This window comes from Phaenicophaeus curvirostris, chromosome 2 (genome assembly GCF_032191515.1).
Source record: "Phaenicophaeus curvirostris isolate KB17595 chromosome 2, BPBGC_Pcur_1.0, whole genome shotgun sequence".
Lineage (NCBI taxonomy): Eukaryota > Metazoa > Chordata > Aves > Cuculiformes > Cuculidae > Phaenicophaeus > Phaenicophaeus curvirostris.
In genome coordinates, this window is record NC_091393.1 from 125,876,164 (window position 1) to 125,895,490 (window position 19,327).

A 19,327-nucleotide genomic window follows, 5' to 3' on the forward strand; every position below is an offset into this window, starting at 1 on the left:
TTTACAAGCACTCTTTATGTATTGAAAGGCTGCAATGAAGTCTCTTCAGTATTGTTTTCTTCAAGCTAAATCCCATCTTCCTCAGCCTGTCCTCAGAGCAGAGGTGCTGCAGCTCTCAGATCACCTTTGTGGCCTCCTCTGGACCTGTTCTAACAGCTCCATCTCCTCCTTATGTTGAGGATTCCAGAACTGCATCCAGGACAACAGGTGGGGTCTCACCAGAGCAGAGGGGCAGAATCCCCTCCCTCCCTGCTGCCCGCGCTGCTCTGGATGCAGCCCAGGGCACGGGTGGTTTCTGAGCTGTAAGTGCACTTTGCCACCTCCTGTCAAGCTTCTCATTCTTCTCCTCAGGGCTGCCCTCAGCCACATCACCCCCAGCCTGTATTGAAATTGGGGATCACCCTGACCCAGGGGTACGAACTTGGCCTTGTCGAGCCTCACGAGGTTTGCACAGCCCCACAGCCTTAATAACCAGGGCAGGCCGTTCATTAGGCTCCCTGATGATAACCCTGGTCTCAGAGCAGTCACAAGCACTTCACAGAATCACTAGTTTGGAAAAGACCCACTGGATCATCGAATCAGACACAAAAACCACCCTCACGCTTATCTCTGAGCATGGAAAGACACCAGAGGCCTTCCCGCAGGAGGCTTCCCATAGCGCTGGCCGCTGTACAAACACCCAGAGAAGCAGCCGCGTAAGAAAGGATCGTAATTTGATACTGAACTCCCGGCAGCAGAGAACGGCAAACAACGAAACGACGCTGGAAGCAGCCCAGGGGACGCTCGGCCTTGTGAGGACCGACCCGAGCTGGAAGGGACCCACAAGGCTCAGGGCCCTGCGGGGGAAGAGGAGCCTTTCCCTCATGTCCGGCCTCTGCACCCTCACCCACTGCGGAGACCCCTCCGCCCCCCTAACCTTGCACAGAACTCACCCCCCCGCTACCTGCTTATATCCCTCCGCCAGGCGCCGCGCATGCGCACTGAGCCCCGCCCACTGCGCCCCCCCGCCCCGCCCCGCCCCGCCCCGCCTCGCCCCGCCTCGCTGGCAAGGAGGCGGGAAGCAGCGCTGCGCATGCGCACGGAGCGCCCCCCCCGCGGCCTGCACGGCTCGCCCCGCCCACACCGCGGGAGGCGGGGACCAGCACTGCGCATGCGCCCCGGCTGCGCGGGAAAGCCGCTCGCTTAACGGCTCGGCTCTAACGCGGAACGGGCCGAAGAGCTGAGGATTCTCCGCGGCGGTGAGTCTGCGGGAGAGAGGGAGGGATGAGCCGGCAGCTTTTGCCGGCAGCTTTTGCCGGCGGCAACGGGAAACAGGAGTTTTGGGCGCGGGCGCGGCGAAAACTACAACTCCCGGCATGCATTTCGCTCGGCGGACCCCGCCCAGCTGCCTGGGCCGGTCGCGGTGCATCCTGGGAGCTGTGGTCCGCTAATCGAACCGCGGTGCATGCTGGGAGCTGCGGCCCGCGGCTCGCGCGCGGTGCATGCCGGGGGTTGTAGTCCGCGGCTGGCAGGTGGGGGCAGCTGTCCCGGGGGAAGAAGCAGCCTGAGGGCAGGAGGGGAGAGCTGGGTGACTCCAGCTACTCCATCAGACTCCTCTGATGTCTTTCCATGCTCAGAGATGAGTGTGAGGATGGTTTTTGTATCTGACTCGATGATCCACTCTACCAGAGTGGTTGGGCCTAGAAAAGAGGGCGGTAGGGCGTGAATGTCATGGAACCATGGAATTGAGGTTGGAAAAGGCCTCTCGGCTCCCCCAGGCTGCTTCAAAGGATGGAGTTTCCAAGCCCTGCTGGTTTCTAACCCTCCACAGCGAAGTGAGCAAGGATCCCCAGATCATAACACTATTACAACTGGATAATCACCCTTACTTAGCAGCGCCAGGTGCGTGGGGGCATTAATCCTCAAAAAAACCCGCATGCCAAGTGAGAAAACTGTGCTCCTGCTATATTACAGATCTCTGTGCATATTCATTTCATCACCCGAAAAGGTATTACATATTCATTCCTTTTCAAAGAGTAATTGATAACGTATCTTCATGCTGTGTTCGCATGCACAGTCAGTCTGTTGAGGGGTCTGAAGAAGAAGGCTAGAAGTAAGGGGGTGCAGCCCAAACTTAGAGAAAAACAGTCCTCTTTCTGCTGGCCAGCACTGTGGATTCCAGGCTTCGTCATATTATCTTGTGGAATGTGTGTTCCTTGCACTGTGGTTCCCCTTTTAAATAAACATCCCTCAAGGCACAGACCTCTATGGGATATACAAGTTTAGACAATTGCTATAGGTAAAGACACAAGCTCAAACATTTGCCATTCGTCAGTCCCCCTTTAGAAAAAAAAATTCTCAAGACACATATCATTATAAGACTTACTAACTTAGACAACTGCTATTGACTAATATACAAGCTTAAATGTTTGGCTCTCATCAAGTCCATTTCTGCTCTTTGGCACAGACATACTGGCATTTAAATTTAGAAAGACATGTTGAACACACAAAGACTCATCTAAAAAAGCAAATGGTGATGCTTTTCTAGTGGTCCTGCACTTAAATATGCAAGATTTAGGCTTTGGGTTAGAAAATTTGCAATCATGTGGGCTCATTTAGCACAGGGTATTTCTGTTGTTTTGCTTGCTCGCCTGTGATTTGTACTATATGGATTATAATTTTGCTTTTGTTTCCTCCTGTGGAGTTTACAGGTCATGAAACGCCACTGCCCACCTTCCAGTAAAATGGGGGAGACTGCTGGTGGAGGATCTGCAAAAAAACCCTTTAAATCACAACATCAGCGAGGGCCTTCCAGCAAGAAAAAGGGGACAAATGAAGAAGAAAGAAAACAAGATCAAAAAAGAAAGGTAATCATTATTTTGGATCCAACAAGTTAGCAAAGTAACCAAAGAAATAGCAGGCTTTCCCTCCCCCCTCCCCTGGTTTTCTATTGGAATTTAAAGGAAATATTTTGTTAAATAAATGTAGTCCTTTTGAGGACAAATATCTAGTGTGAAAACTCTTTTGAGACCTTCTGCCTCAGCTGCTCACTGTTTTCCGGAATTCCTAGTTGCGTGCTGCTGGGCGCAGGCGGAGGGAATCATTGCCTGATGATAAAGAAAAAGGCAAGGCGGCTGTGCAGTTTTGAGGTCTGCATAGAGTCTGTTTGAACAGAGGGATGAAATCAGGGTTCGCGTAGCTCGCATGATGTTCACTCGGTTCTGGAAAACAATCTCTGCCTGTCTCAGGATTGGCTGCGGTGGCTTTCTGTCAGAGAGAACTCCCACAACCACTTATACATGGTGTGATCTTAAGAGGTAGCTGGATAACAAAACATTTAATGCGTTTCTTATTTCGTGACCTCATTCTACACATGGGAAGAACTAATAAGAGTGAATTGCTTTCCTTAACCTGCTTGAGATTAATTACTGTTTCACTGCCCAAAAGCCTTTCTTGTGGTCAACAGCAGCAGAACCTGTCAAGCACTGAAGTGCTTTCACAGCCTGTTTATAGCAGGGTGCTGGTAGGGAATGAGCGGTTGCACACCCGAAGATGTTTTGAAATTGCCTTATTTGCTGTCAATTTTTCTTTTCAGCAGATCTCTCAGGTAGTCAAAAGGAAAGCCAAGGAACATGAGGACTGTTCCCCTGCAGGTAGGATCGCATTCTTTCCTTATGCTTGTCTCACGCACATTCTATGCTTTGAAAAGACGCTGCAAGCAGCAGTAGTAACTGAAATCATAGATGTCTGAGGTGTCACTGAAATAAGTTTCAGAGCTTTCTTTCTGGACAGTAACAGCAGCTCCCGCTGCATTGAGTCTCTCACTTATTTAAATTCCCACTCTTTTTTTATTTTTATTTCATTCTGGGTTTTTTTTTGCTTGTATCGCCAGTGATTTTGGGAAAGCATCTGTTTAGAATGAAACTGCTGAAAGGAACAACCTTTCCTGTTTTGTGTTTTTTAAACAACTTGTGACTTACAAATAATAAGTACCATCAAGACTTGATGTGCTAGCTTTGAGAGATGGAAAAGTCTTACATGGTGCACCCATGACTGTGATCTGACTAAATTGAGCTACAAAGCTATCTACCCAGGTTTCACAAATCCTATCTTTTCCTTTATTCCTTTGTGTTTACAGGAGAAAAAGGTTCTTCAAAAAAGATGAAGCTAACCAGTGCTAAAACAGCATCTTGGCAGACTCTCCCAGAGAGCACCAGGCACTTTCTGGAAACTGTAATGGATTCAGTAATGCTGTAAGTACCAAATATTCTGGTGGTTCTTTGTTTCCACAAGGAATAAAGTAAAAATCATAACACTGCCTGAACTGGAGAAGCTTTGGAGCCTTTTTGAGCAATATGGCTGGCTGTGTATGTTTTGTCCAATGTAATGTAACACTTTCTATCTGAAGTTGGAAAGTTTTAGCTAGAGAAGTTCTGACTATGTTCATTTCACTTGATGTGTTCTCTGTGCTTGCAGGCTTCATGATGAAAATTCTGCCTTTCTTTTCTTTCCAGGTCTATCTTGTGCCAGCAAAATGAGAGAAAAGATGCTATTCAGAACCACCTCAATTTGCTGAAGGAGAGGTGAGAAATAATAATTTAAACAAAAAAAAGGAAGAGGGGGATTTAGGTGATCTGGTTGTTTTGCACCAAGCTTTAAGAATTGCTCTTTGGAGCAGTTACATTGGGGAAATCTTGGTAGAGCTGATGCAAAATCAAGGAGTGAAATATCTTAAGCACGTTGATTAAAGGGGACAAGGGAAAGCTGAAAGATCCATTTTAATGACTTCTAGATGAGTAACAGAACCTAGGAGGTGTTCTTAAGAGCTCCTTGAATTGGCTTCGTGCTCTTTACACAGGGTTTACATTTTTGGTAAGCAGTGGCCCAGGTTGCCCAGAGAAGCAGAGAAGCTGTGGCTGCCCCATCCCTGGAGGTGTTCAGGGCCAGGTTGGATGGGGCTTGGAGCAGCCTGGTCCAGTGGGCGGTGTCCCTGATTCTATGAATCAGAAAGATCTGTGAAAGCAAGCTAAAACTCTTCCTCTAGCATAAAACTGTATGTCCTATTTCACAAAAGCATCGACAGATTTTACCAAAATGATCTTTGTTTGGAAGCAATTAAAAATGCTTCTTCTAGAGCTTAGTTTTACTTTGCAAAGCAGAAAGGTCAGAACTGGGAAACTTGTTAGTTAATGTTGATTTATAGTCAGAGAGCGCACAGGCAAATGGGAAAGAAACTACACAGCATCAGCAGAGGGTGGGATGGTGGGATTTCTTGTTCCTAGTTCTGTCCTTACGCATCATCTTGGAAAACAGTCCATGGCAGCTCTTCTTCCTGTCTGAATCCTTTTACTTCACTGGGTTAAGCTGAGTTTAGTTTTTCCCCAGGTGAGTCATTAGTCGGTTTTCTTTTTGTTTTGCAAAGAACTCCAAACAAGCCCTGCTTTCCTTTTCCTCTAATAAAGGGTGCTGGAAGTTTTCAAGACTTTAAAGGTGCCTCCAGGGAAGCTGGGTAACCTGAAGAACCTCGTGAGCCTTCACAGGGCAGAGAAAACAATGCTTGAGGCAAATGAAGAGTCTTTGGTAAAATTGCAGGTATGAAGGGCAAGGAAGGGTAGGAAATAACTCCCCTGTCTGCTGTGGCTCCATGTGCTGCAGCACCTGAGTAGATGAACTGCTGGCTGTGCACGTGCTGTCGTGGAGTTGTCCACTGTCCCATCATTGCCACCCACCTTTGCTACCCAGTTGTGTATCTTGCTGGGTGGTTTTTCAGTGACCTTGGCTGAGTATCAGTATCCTATACATGAAAGACTCACCATCACTAGAGTTAATTTTGTTCTGGTTTTGTGCCTGTTTTGTCTTAGGAAGAAATAATTGAAGCTGAGAGATCAGCAGAATGCACTGAAGAAACCATACAGCAGCTGCAGTACAAAATCCAGGTGCTCAAGAATCAGTTAGAGGAAGATGAAAAGAAGGCCAAGAAGGTACTTCCAATAGATGGTGCTGCATTCCTCTAAGCCTGTGGAACGGGCTTCCTTCCTGAGCTGTCCCACAGAAGCAGTTCCTGCACAGAGCACAGGAAGGCTTTATTTGCCCTCCGGAATGTCTCTTTTCAATCTTACCAGCTTCAGTTGCCAAGAAGTTTATAAGTTGGGTGATGACAGACAGTTTATTTTCTTATGGTTTTTTCTTGATGCTTGGTTTTGGATGATTTTTTTTTCTACTTTTCAAGGTATTCCAGGAGAACAGTAGTGGAGCACTCCACCTTCCAGAACTCCCCAAGTGCAGTTTACAGGCACCCCTTTTGCAGGTGAGCATGGAAAATATTTTCAGAGACAACTTGGCTATGAGAAGGAAGGCAAAAGAATGTCCTCATATCACTCAACCTCTGCCAGAGGGGACAGTTCTGAAAATTCAAAAATATCTGAAAGTTTTCTCTTTTTTCTCTGTTTTTTTCCTTCTTTTCATTGAGAACTCTATGCTTACATTTCAAAAAGAGAACAAACTCCTAGAAAGTTGCCATTTAAAGGGTCACATGTCTTTTCCTAGGAACTCTATGGTCCTAAGGAACCTGTAATCATTTCTGAATCATAGATTCATAGAATGGTTTGGGTTGGAAAGGACCTCAAACACCCACCCAGTTCCACCCCTGCCATGGGCAGGGACACCTCCCACTGGACCAGGCTGCTCCAAGCCCCATCCAGCCTGGCCTTGAACCCCTCCAGGGATGGGGCAGCCACAGCTTCCCTGGGCAACCTGGGCCAGGGCCTCCCCACCCTCAGCATGAAGAATTTCTTCCTAATGTCTAATCTAAATCTCCCCCCTTTCCAATTTAAAGCCATTCCCCCTCGTCAAATCACTCCAGGCCCCTGTAAACAGTCCCTCCCCAGCTTTCCTGGAGCCCCTTCAGGTACTGACAGTTGCTCTAAGGTCTCCTTGAAGCCTTCTCTTCTCCAGGCTGAACAACCCTATCTCTCTCAGCCTGACCTCATGGCAGAGGTGCTCCAGTCCTTGAATCATCTTCATGGTCTTCTCTGGAAAACATCTTTTTGTAACTGATGGAAGGAAACTTATCTCATTTTGTCTGTGAATCTCTCTTACTTTCACTGTGTTTAGGTCCAGTTAGGCTGCATGAAAGTAAAATTTATGTTGAGCTCAACAAAAGCTGTTATTTATGTCTTGTCTATTAAACTGTCTTTCCTTCTGTAGGAAGAAATTTTGAAGATAAAAAATCAGAAAGGCCTTTTAAAGGATATGAACACTGTTCAGCAGTCAGCGGACTTGAAGAACATGTTAACCCTTATTGAAAAGATCTATGAGAAGGTGGACTTGCTTTGAGTATCCAAAATACATGGATTCTGCTTGGAAGCATGGGAACCCGTGCCAGCTCTCTGTGTTAGAGCAGAGCAGCAGGATGCTGATCATGGAAACTGTTTTCTTCCTAACACCTTTGCTGTTGACTGCTGAGTTTCTGAAAAACATTTTCTGTGAATATTGATATATAAACCTGCAGCTGCGTTATGACTTAAGTAATCAGTCAGGTTTTTTTGGAACCTGTGGTGACTTCTAATGATGATATTTACTGTCTTAGGAGAAGGGATGGATCCTGGTTATATTCTGCACTTTTATAGAACCTAGTCCATTGTATTTGGACTTTTATGTGGAACCTGTAAATCGGTGAGGGCAGCATCTCTTACCAAACTGACTTTTGTTTGGAAATTAAATTGTCTTTAAGCATATTTTTCCTGTGTGTTTCAGGTTTATCTAATGCTCAGTTGCAAATCCTCTTGCCTTTTTATAATAAAAACCTTCCATGACAGGAGATTGAAAATTTTTATCAAATATAAAGGGTTTTTTTACATTTTCATATTCATGAAAAAAAAGGAAACAGCCCAAAGCATTCACACCTGGTTTTCCACATAACTGCAGATGCTGGAGAAAATGCTTGGGTGGAATTTTCCAGAGTTCCTGAAGGTGACACATCACTGAGCTGCCCTTTCCTATTGGATTTCAGTGAATCGGGATGCTTTTCAGGGAATCAGAACTTAACTGGATTCAAAATCAGACTGACCTCACAGCTGATTTGTTGATCTCCTGCAGTCCTTCCAACCTGAAATAGCCTGTAGTCTTTTGAGCCTGTGAATCTATCAGCATTCCAGTTCTGCACCACAATTTAACCTTTTGGATTTGAATGGGTGTGACTGGAAGGGAGAGTTGACTGCGAAGGGGTGTTTGCTACAGGTGCTGCTTCCTGGTGAATTTGCTCTGTATCTCTAGTATTTTGTGGATATCCAGGTGCAAACATGGGCCCAGCACTGTAAAACTGCAGATTCCTTCCTGAGTTCATATGGGAAGCAAAGCGAAAGAGAGAAAGGAAAGCAAACCATGGGAGGAAGGGAAAGAAAATTTGAGGGACTAGTCTGTGGGAGAAACAAGGTTAAGTCAGTCTGTCTATTTCAGCAAATGAGCCACAAGCTTCAGGGGGAGGAGCTTAGAAAACAAAGCCTACCGAAAGGCTCTGAAGGGGCTGGGGAGGAAACGTGGGCCTGTTCATTACATTTTTTATCTATTTTGTCTGGTTCTGACAGCAAGGGTGTCCTTAGTCCTGTATGAAGGTGAGTAATTGGCTCCATTGCTGTGAAGGTTTAATGCAGACAGCATATGCCCAGGAGGTGTTTCATAGAAAGCAAGAGAGGAAAAAGTGCATTCGACAGAGATTCAAGTGAAAAAATAGATTGGTTAATACCCAAGAGGCTGTTGCTTCCTTCAAGATTTGCCTGTCCTCTGAGCTGCTGGCTTGTCTTACGGCAGCACCGTCACTCAGATCTCTTTGGTTCTGACAGTGGAAGCACTGCGGTGCCCCAGCGCTGGCCAAACAGCTGCCTGGGAGCCGCTGAACAGCAGCTGATAAGCTGCTAAAAAGTCAAATAATACAAGTTCTGGGTTCATGGAGTTTCAAAGCTTCACATAGCATCCAGCTGTGTGTATAATTTCTGTTGCAGAGTTAGTCTCTTTCTAGTTTCCTACCTTGCATTGTTTGGCATCACTAGCAATTGATCTAACAGAGTAACTAACATCGGCCTCGGGGAAGGGAAAGGTAAATAGTTTATGTACATAGACCTTTGGAAAGGCCAGGGTGATACAGGGCTGGATTCCTGCAGGTCTTCAGGAGGTGGGGCTCGACACATTCATGATCAGGTATTCATGGGCTGTGCTCGCAGCCCAGAAACCAACTGTGTCCTGGGCTGCATCCAGAGCAGTGCAGTCAGCAGGGAGGGAGGGGATTCTGCCACGCTGCTTCTCTCTGCGAGACTCCTCCTGGAGCCCTGTGTCCAGTTCTCAACAGAAGAAGGACTTGGAACTGTTGGAAAGGGTTCAGAAGAGGCCACGAAGATGATCAGCTGGAGCACCTCTGCTGTGAGGCCAGGCTGAGAGAGCTGGGGTTGTCCAGCCTGGAGAAGAGAAGGCTCCAAGGAGACCTTATAGAGCAGCTTCCAGTACCTGAAGGGGCTCCAGGAAAGCTGGGGAGGAGCTGTTTACAAGGGCCTGGAGTGATGGGGTGAGAGGGGTTGGCTTTACCGTAATCCATGAGTCCTCACTTCCAGTCCACTTATGCCCTCTCCCAGTAAATGCAAAATAAAAGAACACCACTTTGTTTTAGAAGTACCAGAAACCTTCATTTAGATGTAAAGTTGTGAATTATTTGGCCAAAGAATTAAGAAGGCAGGTATAATGAAAAAGTAGTGTAACCACCTTTTAAACAAATTGATGCTGATTAGAGCTCTAGGAACGTGTCACAGCACACATTTTATAGGGCTTGGGGATGACATTAAATGAAATAGCAGGGCTGAGGTCCAGGTCAGAGGTAGAAACTCCAGGGGGAGGGTGGAAGCTGAACCTCTGCAGGAGGCTGGTGAAGAAGAGGAACAGCTCCATTTTGGCAAGAGTCTCACCGGCACAGATCCTCCGTCCTGGAAAGAAATGCAGAATATCCATAAGAAAGTCTGAGCGAGCTGCTTCCTTCAGCAGCTGGAAACGAGATTTGGGGCAGCCACACCTTCCCTGGGCAGCCTGGGCCAGGGCCTCACCACCCTCATAGGAAAGAATTTCTTCCCAATGTCTAATCTAAGGAACATTAGAAACTGGAGGAACAGGCAGACATGTGTGAGTGCTCCCTCTTTTCAGAAGTGTGTCCTGAAAAAGCTGTGAAATATGGGTTGTGAAAGGGTCCCATGAAAAAGACCGTGTGGAGGCCAGTCTTCAGTAGCAAAAAAGCCACTGGTACAAATAGTTCTTATCTAAGATCTGTAGTTGCGGCAGCAGTAAATAAAAATAAGAAGGCACCTGCTGAAAAAGGCATGAAAGCATCTCTCTTCACAAATTTTCCTTTGGCGTCGAGAAAGTGCTCGGGATAGAACATGTCTGGCTTCTCCCACTGCGATTTGTCTTGCAGGACAGAGGCCAGTAAGGGAATGATGTAGGTTCCCTGCAAATAAGGCAGTGAAATTAATCCGTGGACAAACACGGCGGTGGCAGTACTGGCAGTAAGTCTTCAAGACAGTCAGCCTGGAGGAAGAGATTCTTCTCAGTGCTGTTATGTGGCTTCGTTTGAGAGTTCATGTTTGTCACGTTAACCAGATTTAAGGAAGAGGAAATGCTGTAGAGAAATGATCCCGTAAGCATCTCACCTTGGGAATGAAATAGCCTTTGAGAGTGACATCTGCTGCCGTCTCATGAGGCAAATCCATGGGCAGGATATTAGCAAACCTCTGGATTTCATGGATTACCGCATCCGTATATGGCATCTGCATTCGGTGTTCGATCCGTGGCGGGGCTGATCCTATCACCTGCTCTATCTCTTCTTGGACCTTTCCTGAGGAAAGAATCAATTACAGGGAAGAGACAAGGACTCATTCATCCCTGAGACATACTGTGCTTTACTGCTGTAAAGTATAGACCTTCAGTGAAAACCATAAGTTCTCCAAACCCCGTTTTTTCATTCCAGAAATAGTGGGAGGTGGGCAGAACTGCAGTGTTTGATTATTTCTTTACTAACAAGAAACCTAAACACCTGTATTTTCCTGCCCTTTCTTCTGCCTAACGTTTCTTGCTCTGACCAAGAGGTGTCTCAAAAATTCCTCTTGACTCCTAAGAACCCTGGACCATAAACTGGAATGCAGATGTCAGCCAAAGAACAAGTCTCTGAATCTTCTCAGGTATTTAAGTCTTTGGTACGGTTTATTTAACGTTTACATGGGCCTTTGGTTTATCAACAGCCTATTTCTGAAGGAAACCTGGAACAACTTTGTTGCCCAGCACAGGAGAGCTCTGTTCTTTTTAATTAATGAGATTTGACTGAGAAAAGGACCTGGCTCATACGAGCTCAGTAATTTACTGGTAGGGTGGTGGGTATGGCCCTCACTGGGTCTGAACCACAGGGCACAGTGCTACCTAGACAATAATTAGCTGCAAATCTGGCTTTTTCTAACGTAGAGTGTTAGCAGATGTGTTGACCCTCAAGGTTTCTGTTCAGTTCCTAATGCACTGAGTTTAACAGCATCTGTCATAAGATCACTTACTCTGAATTTCAGGGTACTTTAGCATCAGCAGAAAGCCCCAGTTTAACGTGGTGGAAATTGTCTCAACACCAGCAGTAAACAAATTGCTCACCAAGCTCAGCAAGTTGCCATTATGGAAATAACCATTGGTAGTGCGTTTCTCCTGCAAGAAGTGGTTGAAATAAAAGAGTAAAAACTTAACGCTTTCTACGTGAAAATGCAGTTTACATAGCTACACATTTATTAAGAAATATATGCTATGTTTAAAAGAACAGAGGACAGATAAGAAGATGCAGCCTCTTTCAATATATTGTAGTCTGGAAAAAAAGCATAAATAAGGATAAATTTTTGCTAATTTAAAGATATTGAAACTACAACAGAATGAAATATCTCTTCAGCTCTACTGGTTCCTTAGATGTGTTTTGTCAAAGATAGATCCCTGTAAAGAAATATAGCTATAAGTGTAAGAAAGGAAATGGTAACTCATAGAATCATTAAGGTTGGAAAAGACCTCGAAGATCATCCAGTTCAACCATCAAATAAATTCATATAACCCTAAAAGTTCAAATAAGTGAAAAAAGATTTAGTTACCTCCTGCTGTTTGACAAGGAAAGCATCAATAAAACTTCTTTGATCATGCTTGTCCAGAGTTTTGAGATGTTCTACAAAAGTAACTCGTACATAATCATGGAATTCATCTCTGTTTCGGAGAAGCGTCTTGTTAGCCCTTAGGAGGAATCCAAGGTATGGGAAGATGTTGTACATCTGAAAGAGTGAAAGATAGAATATATTGGCCAAAGGTCTGAAAACACTATAGAAACAAAGGAATAATACTATACCTGTTTTGCAGGTAGAGGGACTTAAGGTAAATATTTTGATCTTTAGAACATGAAAACATAATTGGACAAATTCAAAGACCACTGAATCCAAGGAAACCTGCAAGCCCTGAATTACTGGAGGAAGAGACTATTTTGCAGGAATAATATTGTGTCAGACCCAAACAACTGCAACTTGCCAGCAGGGAGATGGAAATGTTGTCCAGAACCTTCTTTTATTGCTTTGGCCAGCTCTTCTGCTAACATTTTTTCCTGCTTCAAGGCCTAAAGAAAGAGAAGTGACTCTCATGTGTGGCAGCATTGCATGTGGCTGTCAGAGAGCATTTCTTACTCACTGAGACATTTCAGTGTAGTGGAAACATGGGAAAATCTGTTTTGCTTCAGAGCTCCTCGTGCAGGTCAAGCACATACTCTATGACTTCTCCCTCCTCATTTTCTGTGAGAGAGCAATGTGTTGCCCCAACACTTTGTCTGTGTGAACTGTAATTTTGGGGAGTCCTGTGCTCACTGTCCCTGCACTACATGGTAGGTACGTGTGCACAGATAAATCTCTGCTTCCTCAGAAAACTGTCTGGCAGAGGGCTCCATCCTCAGAAGTAATTTATGTGCTATGGTCCTGACTGTCCTTTCCCCCCATGGTCCTTGGGACTGTGCCAAGGGATGAACGATAGCTCTGGCAACATCAACCGTCTCCCCACTCTCATCTCTAAGGAGCCTCGTAGCTCTTTCCTGATGCAGAGTTAGCGTGGCACTTTTTTGTTCCCTGGGAAAGGAGTTGCTGCTACCTTCACACTAATTCTTCCAGCCTACTTCCTTCTAGAATAAGTGTCCTGGAAGTCATTTCATGGCCCATAAGCTGGAAGCTGAGGATCACCTCATGTTGTATCATGACTATTGCGTTTACCAAGTTGAGTATGAAAAGCAGGGAGGCCACTCAGTGCTCTCCCTACCCTGAGGGGCATCAGCTTAGAAGGCTCCATTGCTTTTCTTAAAGTCAAGTTCAGTGGCATCTTGGCCAGCATTGCTGCCAGAAAAAAATCTTATTGTCCTCTTTTCTCAGATAATCCTTTCTTTGCTCACTCCAGACTCTGCTGTGCCAACACAAGCATCGGTGTGTCTGAACAATACATGTGATTGGGAAAGTTGTCTCATAGAAAATTAAACTCTCCAAAATTTCTTGACCTATATATAGCTGTATATAAACTTGGATCATTTTCTACATCCAGTTCTCCTCAGAATCCTGCAAACACAAGTCGGGCACAAGGGAGAAAATAGCTCAGAGCAAAGTGGAAGGGAAGTAGAGTCTCATTATTTTGATCCAGATTTAGCACTTGTCAAACCGTAGCTTAATTATGGTTTTAAGAGACTAGGGGTTTGATTGTTGGCTTCAAGTTTCCCAGACTGTCTCACAAGCTTTGTTTTGCCCCAGGAAGTGCTTGTAAACCTTGTAACTTTCAAAGTCTCAGATTTTTCTGTTTAATAGAAACAATTGACTTCCAGTACTACTGTGTTCCTCTGGCATCCAGTGGAACAGCAGCGTAGAAACGTTTCTCATTACCGTAACCAAAGGTTTCCCAGCGAGTCTCATGCTTTCGTTGGTCAGAAGTTGGAGTCTCACAAATCTGGAGTCTTTGTAGTCAAATCGTTTTCCAAGTAATATCGACACAATTATATTAGCAACTGCCGCGTTAATCATTTTACTTGCATCAAAGGGCTTTCCTGCACAAAGAACAAAAGAATACATTACACCGTGTAAATTTAATAATTATTAGGGGTATTTATTTATTTTGTTATTATTGAGTACTGATATTATTATTCGATTTTAGAATATCATGGAAGTAGTTAAAAGAAGCCTGCAGGAAAGCTGGGGCGTGGGGGGCTGTTGACCAGGGAGTGCAGGAACAGGACGAGGGGGAACAGTTTTAAGCTGAAAGAGGGGAGATTGAGATGAGATCTTAGGAAGGAATTCTTCACGCTGAGGGTGGGGGGGCCCTGGCCCAGGTTTCCCAGAGCAGGGGTGGCTGCCCTATCTCTGGAGGGGTTCAAGGCCGGGTTGGATGGGGCTTGGAGCCCCTGATCCAGTGGGAGGTGTCCCTGCCCATGGCAGGGGTGGGGCTGGATGGGCTTTGAGGTCCCTTCTCACCCAAACCATGACACAAAAAAGGTTCTATGACACAAAAATGCCGGAGAAGCCAAATGCATCCCATTGCTTCAACCTAAAGTAAAACATTTTTTACGAAGGTCTGAAGCTGAGGTCACTGGGAAGCCTCTGGGTACCTGAACAAAACCTTAGAAGTTGGAAAAATGATTCATCTACCCACCTTCTTGTGATTCAATGGTGTCTGCCAGGTACCCGTACTCCTCCACAATACGGTCCTCAATGGCCCTTTTCCCCATTCCAAAGTCTCGTAAGGTTGTGAGAGTGAATCTTCGCATAACTTTCCAGTTTTCACCATGAGCAAAAACAACCCCTGACATAAAGAAAATGTTTCAAAGTGACAGGAAATTTTAAATAACTATTTTGTAGACAAACAATGTAGATATTTCATAACAGTTAGTTTTGAAACAAGACAAATTACATCTGAGTGAGGAAAAAAGCAACTTTCCCATAAGCATTTTCAGGTCTTAGCAACAGGTTTATTGCACAAAAAAGGGAAGGATAAACTATTTAAGAAGAATTTAATCAAATTTTAAGAAGAATATGTGTCTTGGAGAGATGTAGTGGTAGGACGAGGGGAAATGGCTTTAAATTGGAAAGGGGGAGATTGAGATTAGAAATTAGGAAGAAATTCTTCATGCTGAGGGTGGGGAGGCCCTGGCCCAGGTTGCCCAGGGAAGCTGTGGCTGCCCCATCCCTGGAGGTGTTCAAGGCCAGGTTGGATGGGGCTTGGGGCCCCTGATCCAGTGGGAGGTGTCCCTGCCCATATCAGTTGCCCATCTTTAAAATTTCGGTATGGTCTTAAAACTTCTTCGACCAGTTTTGCACTGGGATTGTTGTACCATGTAAGCAATAACTTAGTTATGTTTCTTTTCAAAGAGAAAAACAAGGTGTAAAGAAAGTTTACATGCTATAATGTGTTAGGAGCAACTGTTAAAATGTTTGCAGATTTATTACTGAATTTCTCAGAGGGTCTTTGGAGATGTAAACATGAAAGTCTCACACAAAATTGCAATGAAGTTTGGGTGTGAAATTCTCATTTGGAAATCCAGCTCAGTATATAGCATCTATATTCTATATAATATCTATATTCTATCTCCCTTATTAAAATAAATCCCTGAATCTGTCTGTGTTTCATTTTATGTTCATATCCAGGCTTTAAAAGTAGTATTCACCACTTGGAATGAGAAGCAGCAGTATAATACTTAGGAATTTCAGCAGTATAATTTCAGGAAAAGGAGGTCCTATGATAATACCAAAAAAACAGAAACCTGGAGCTGTATCATGAGAACATTCCCCAGCACATATGCCTCTGTTCTAGATCCTGGAAGTCACACTATCCATTATCTGTTGCTGTGATTATTGTTATAGTTATGATTGTTTTGTGGTCACAGAATCACAGCATGACCTCAGTTGGAAGGGTCCCACAAGAACCATCGAGTCCAGCTCCTGTCCCTGCACAGGACACCCCAACGTTCACACCGTGGGGCTGAGGGTGTTGGCCAAAGGCTTCTGGAATATTGTCAGGCTCAGCACCGTGACTGCTTCCCTGGGAGCTGTTCCAGGGCTCCCCCACCCTCTGGGGGAAGAACCTTCTCCTGATGTCCAACCTAACCCTGCCCTGGCATCTTCCTGCCGTCCCCTCAGGTCCCTTGTCACTGCCAGTAGTCTCAAATTTGAAGAAACCCACTGAATTCAATGAAATTTCTCACTAATTTCAATGACACCCTTGTTCTCTCGTCCAGAGGGATGTGCCAGCCTCTGATTCTTCTGTAGGAAAAAAGCATTTTGACGGAGTCAAGCTGATGAAGAAAAAGAAAAGCCACTCACCATTTCCTTTAGTCAAATCTTCGAAGATTGGGATTTTAGGTCTCTCTGCAAATGCCTCTGCCTGGTTTACGAGCGCTTCCTTCACTGTCTCGTACCCAGAAATCACTACGATCTTCCTTAGCCCCATTTGAACACTGAAGACTGGACCATATATTTTTGACAGCTGTCGGAAGACAATAATAATATTTTACAGCTTTTACAGCTTACAGAGAAATTCACCATGCGTTCAGTGCTGCTTATTTTCCTGTTCTGCTTTTACATCACTAAAATGTTAAATATTTTCCTAAGTACTGGGAAAGAGAATTGATTTAAGTAATGTGAATGTGCCAGACGTGATGGCTAAAGACTCAACAGCACAGTCAGGAGCGGAGACGCTTTGAGGTAGAATGAGCGGAAATAATAACGGTTGAAACCCCAAGTCAGTCAAGGACTGCGTTGACAGCTCTGTCTTCCCTCAGGAATACCTGGAAATTAAATTTTTTACTTGTGTTTTCACATTGACTTCTATGTTATGGTGTTTCTGGGCCAGGATCTGGCATTTGGTCAATTCTCACTCTTTACGTATGACCACGTCCACTCAGTGTTCCTGGCCCTCCTGACAACAGGAGGGGATTTTCCTGACTTCGTTTATTTTCTAGTGCATTTGCACAGAGAAACAGAAGGCAACCATGAAGCATCGATATGCAAAATGATAAGCAACTGGTAAGCAAGCCCAGCCAGATAAACAAAATAATTCAGATTCACGGAATGGTTTGAGTTGGAAGGGACCTCAAAGCCCATCCAGTTCCACCCCTGCCTTTTATTCCTTTGGTTTGCTTGCAGCGTTGCAGTCTGTTCTGGCAGCTGTTGCCCCTGAATGTTAAGAGTACATAATTTCTTCAGCTTTTGGGGAAGAAAGGATAGTCAGAAGGGCTGCTAAATCAGCAAAGGCAGGAGGCTGCAGTGAGAATCCCAGCCCCACCAGTCAGTGGAAGGTGGGGGGAGCTCTACTGCATGTCCAAGTCCCTCCTTATTTGGTTACCTGTTTCACAAAATCACCACAAAAAGGAGGTGAACACTTGTGATGAATTTGAGAGTTGTTTCAGGCTGAAACCGAGACGTGCGAAGTTGCAGCGGAGGGGGAAATCATTACAGTAAATAACAAATCCCACTGCATGCCAGTTTCTGCTTAATTAACAGTCTCCTGTCCTTTGATAAGGATCATCTGGGGGTGCAGCACATTGGGTGCAACAGAAGGATCTCTCTGACATCCTCGACTATGGGGCTTGGTGATGCGTGCCGTTATGGGACCAGTAGAAAAGATAGTGACTACCTGTAGGTACGTCCTGTAGGGTCGCTTCAAATCAAACAGATGCAGATTTCCAATGATCGGTAATGCTCTCGGTCCCGGAGGAAAATTCTTTCTCCGGTGGTTATTCCAGAAACCTCCCATCTTCAAAATGGATAGCAAAGTCAGTATGAACGCTAAACCAAGGGACGTGCAGCTCCAGTCCATCTCTGTTCAGCCAAAGATTTGCTAGAGAAGAGAAGAGAAAAGAGAAAATGTGGGTTCTGTCTTCTGGCAAAAATTTCCCTTGAGAGGCGCTTGTACTCATCCATAAACCTCTGGCCCAGCGAAGAGTAAGTTCTTGCAATTGGTGGCTGGTTTTGTTCTCTTCTCCTGTGCTGGTTTTGTTCTCTTCCCCAGTCTGGTATGGGGACAGGTGAATGTTTGCCAGCCCAGCGTGCAGCTACTGGAGCGTGTAGCTCACTGTCCGAGAACGGAGGTCCAAGAACGTGGAGAAACACAGATCATCAGCTTGGTATAAAAGTCAGAAATTCTACATGCCCTTCAGGTTACTGATTAGCTATGTTTTCGTCATTAGTGCAGGCGCAGCCTTGATGCCCTGAGGACTGAAACCCGAATGCCAATGTCCAAGTGATTAACGCACAGGGGTTTATTTTTTTTAAAAAGTGCTTAGGAGCTGGTATAGCGTTGCTTCCATTTAATCCATTAGGAATTTAAAGTCCTGGATTAGTTAAGGTTGTAAAGGACCTCTGGAGGGCATCTGGTCTCACCCCCCCCGCTCAAGCAGGGACACCAAGAGCTGATTTCACAGGGCTATGTCCAGATGACTTTTGAGTATCTCCAGGAGCCTCCACAACCTGCCTGGCAACCTGTGCCAATGCTTGGACACTCTCACAGTGTTTCCCAGTGTTCAGAGGGAACCTCCTGCATTTCAGTTTGTCCCTGTTGCCTCTTGTCCTGTCACTGGGCACCACTGAGAAAAGCCCGGCTCTGTCTACCTTTTACCCTTCCTTCAAGTGTTTGTACACAATGATAAGATCCCTCTGAACCTTGTCACCTCTAGGCTAAAGAGCTTTAGATAGAGAGCTCCAGAAAAAGGAACAACAGAAGATACCTCTAGCGTTGCCAGGTAAGATCTCTTCAGATCCATGATGTACAAATTTCCAGTGATGGGTAAAGGTCTGGGTCCTGGGGGGGATTGTTTTCCCTTGAGTGGCTTTTCCAGACATATTTTAGAATCAGCAGGAGAGTGAGTATAAACAGTAATACTACAAGAACCCAATCCACTGTCTTTAGTAAGTTTTAGCTGAGAAGATGAAAATTCAGGCAGAGTGCAATCTCCTGCCAGAAGTTAAGAGTTTCAAGCATTAACGGCAGTTCCACACAGAGATTTGTGAACTTCACCTTTAAGAAATGGTAGAAATGTCTGAGCTTTTACCCTTGGAGAACCCCAACTAGACACTCACCACCATGTATACTCACTTCACCCTGTGCTGGTTACTATTTAATGGGTAATGTCTAAACCAGTCCTGTGGTTTGGCAGAGATGTTTGTGGGCGAGTCCAATTTAGAAACAGCAACTCAAACAATTCCTTGAACTTTGAGAGTGGGAGGAGGTGTGAAAAGAAGGAAAAGGTTCCACTGGTTGCTCAGGAGTTTAAAAGCTGGGCAGGTGAAGTGCT

At 45.1% G+C, this 19,327-nt stretch overlaps 2 protein-coding genes across 3 annotated transcripts; one reads left to right on the top strand and one right to left on the bottom strand.

Moving 5' to 3' along the window:
• The first annotated feature begins 1,149 nt into the window (after window positions 1-1,149).
• CENPQ (centromere protein Q) lies at window positions 1,150-7,696 on the top strand. Of its 2 annotated transcripts, XM_069850825.1 has the most exons (9): window positions 1,150-1,238; window positions 2,691-2,846; window positions 3,575-3,632; window positions 4,118-4,232; window positions 4,494-4,562; window positions 5,442-5,571; window positions 5,841-5,960; window positions 6,209-6,286; window positions 7,186-7,696. In XM_069850825.1, the coding sequence occupies exons 2-9, from the start codon at window positions 2,694-2,696 to the stop codon at window positions 7,312-7,314; spliced, it is 852 nt and encodes a 283-aa protein (XP_069706926.1). In that variant the 5' UTR covers window positions 1,150-1,238; window positions 2,691-2,693; the 3' UTR covers window positions 7,315-7,696. The 2 variants fall into 2 exon arrangements, with proteins under 2 accessions (XP_069706926.1, XP_069706927.1); XM_069850826.1 differs by lacking the exon at window positions 1,150-1,238 and having other exon boundaries at window positions 2,660-2,846; window positions 3,578-3,632.
• A 1,957-nt stretch (window positions 7,697-9,653) lies between these two features.
• Window positions 9,654-17,900, bottom strand: LOC138717307 (cytochrome P450 2K1-like). Its single transcript, XM_069850811.1, has 9 exons — window positions 17,671-17,900; window positions 16,359-16,521; window positions 14,692-14,841; window positions 13,929-14,089; window positions 12,126-12,299; window positions 11,556-11,697; window positions 10,665-10,849; window positions 10,321-10,462; window positions 9,654-9,947 (listed from the first exon to the last, which is right to left on the bottom strand). The coding sequence occupies exons 1-9, from the start codon at window positions 17,851-17,853 to the stop codon at window positions 9,760-9,762; spliced, it is 1,488 nt and encodes a 495-aa protein (XP_069706912.1). The 5' UTR covers window positions 17,854-17,900; the 3' UTR covers window positions 9,654-9,759.
• Between the last annotated feature and the right edge of the window lie 1,427 nt (window positions 17,901-19,327).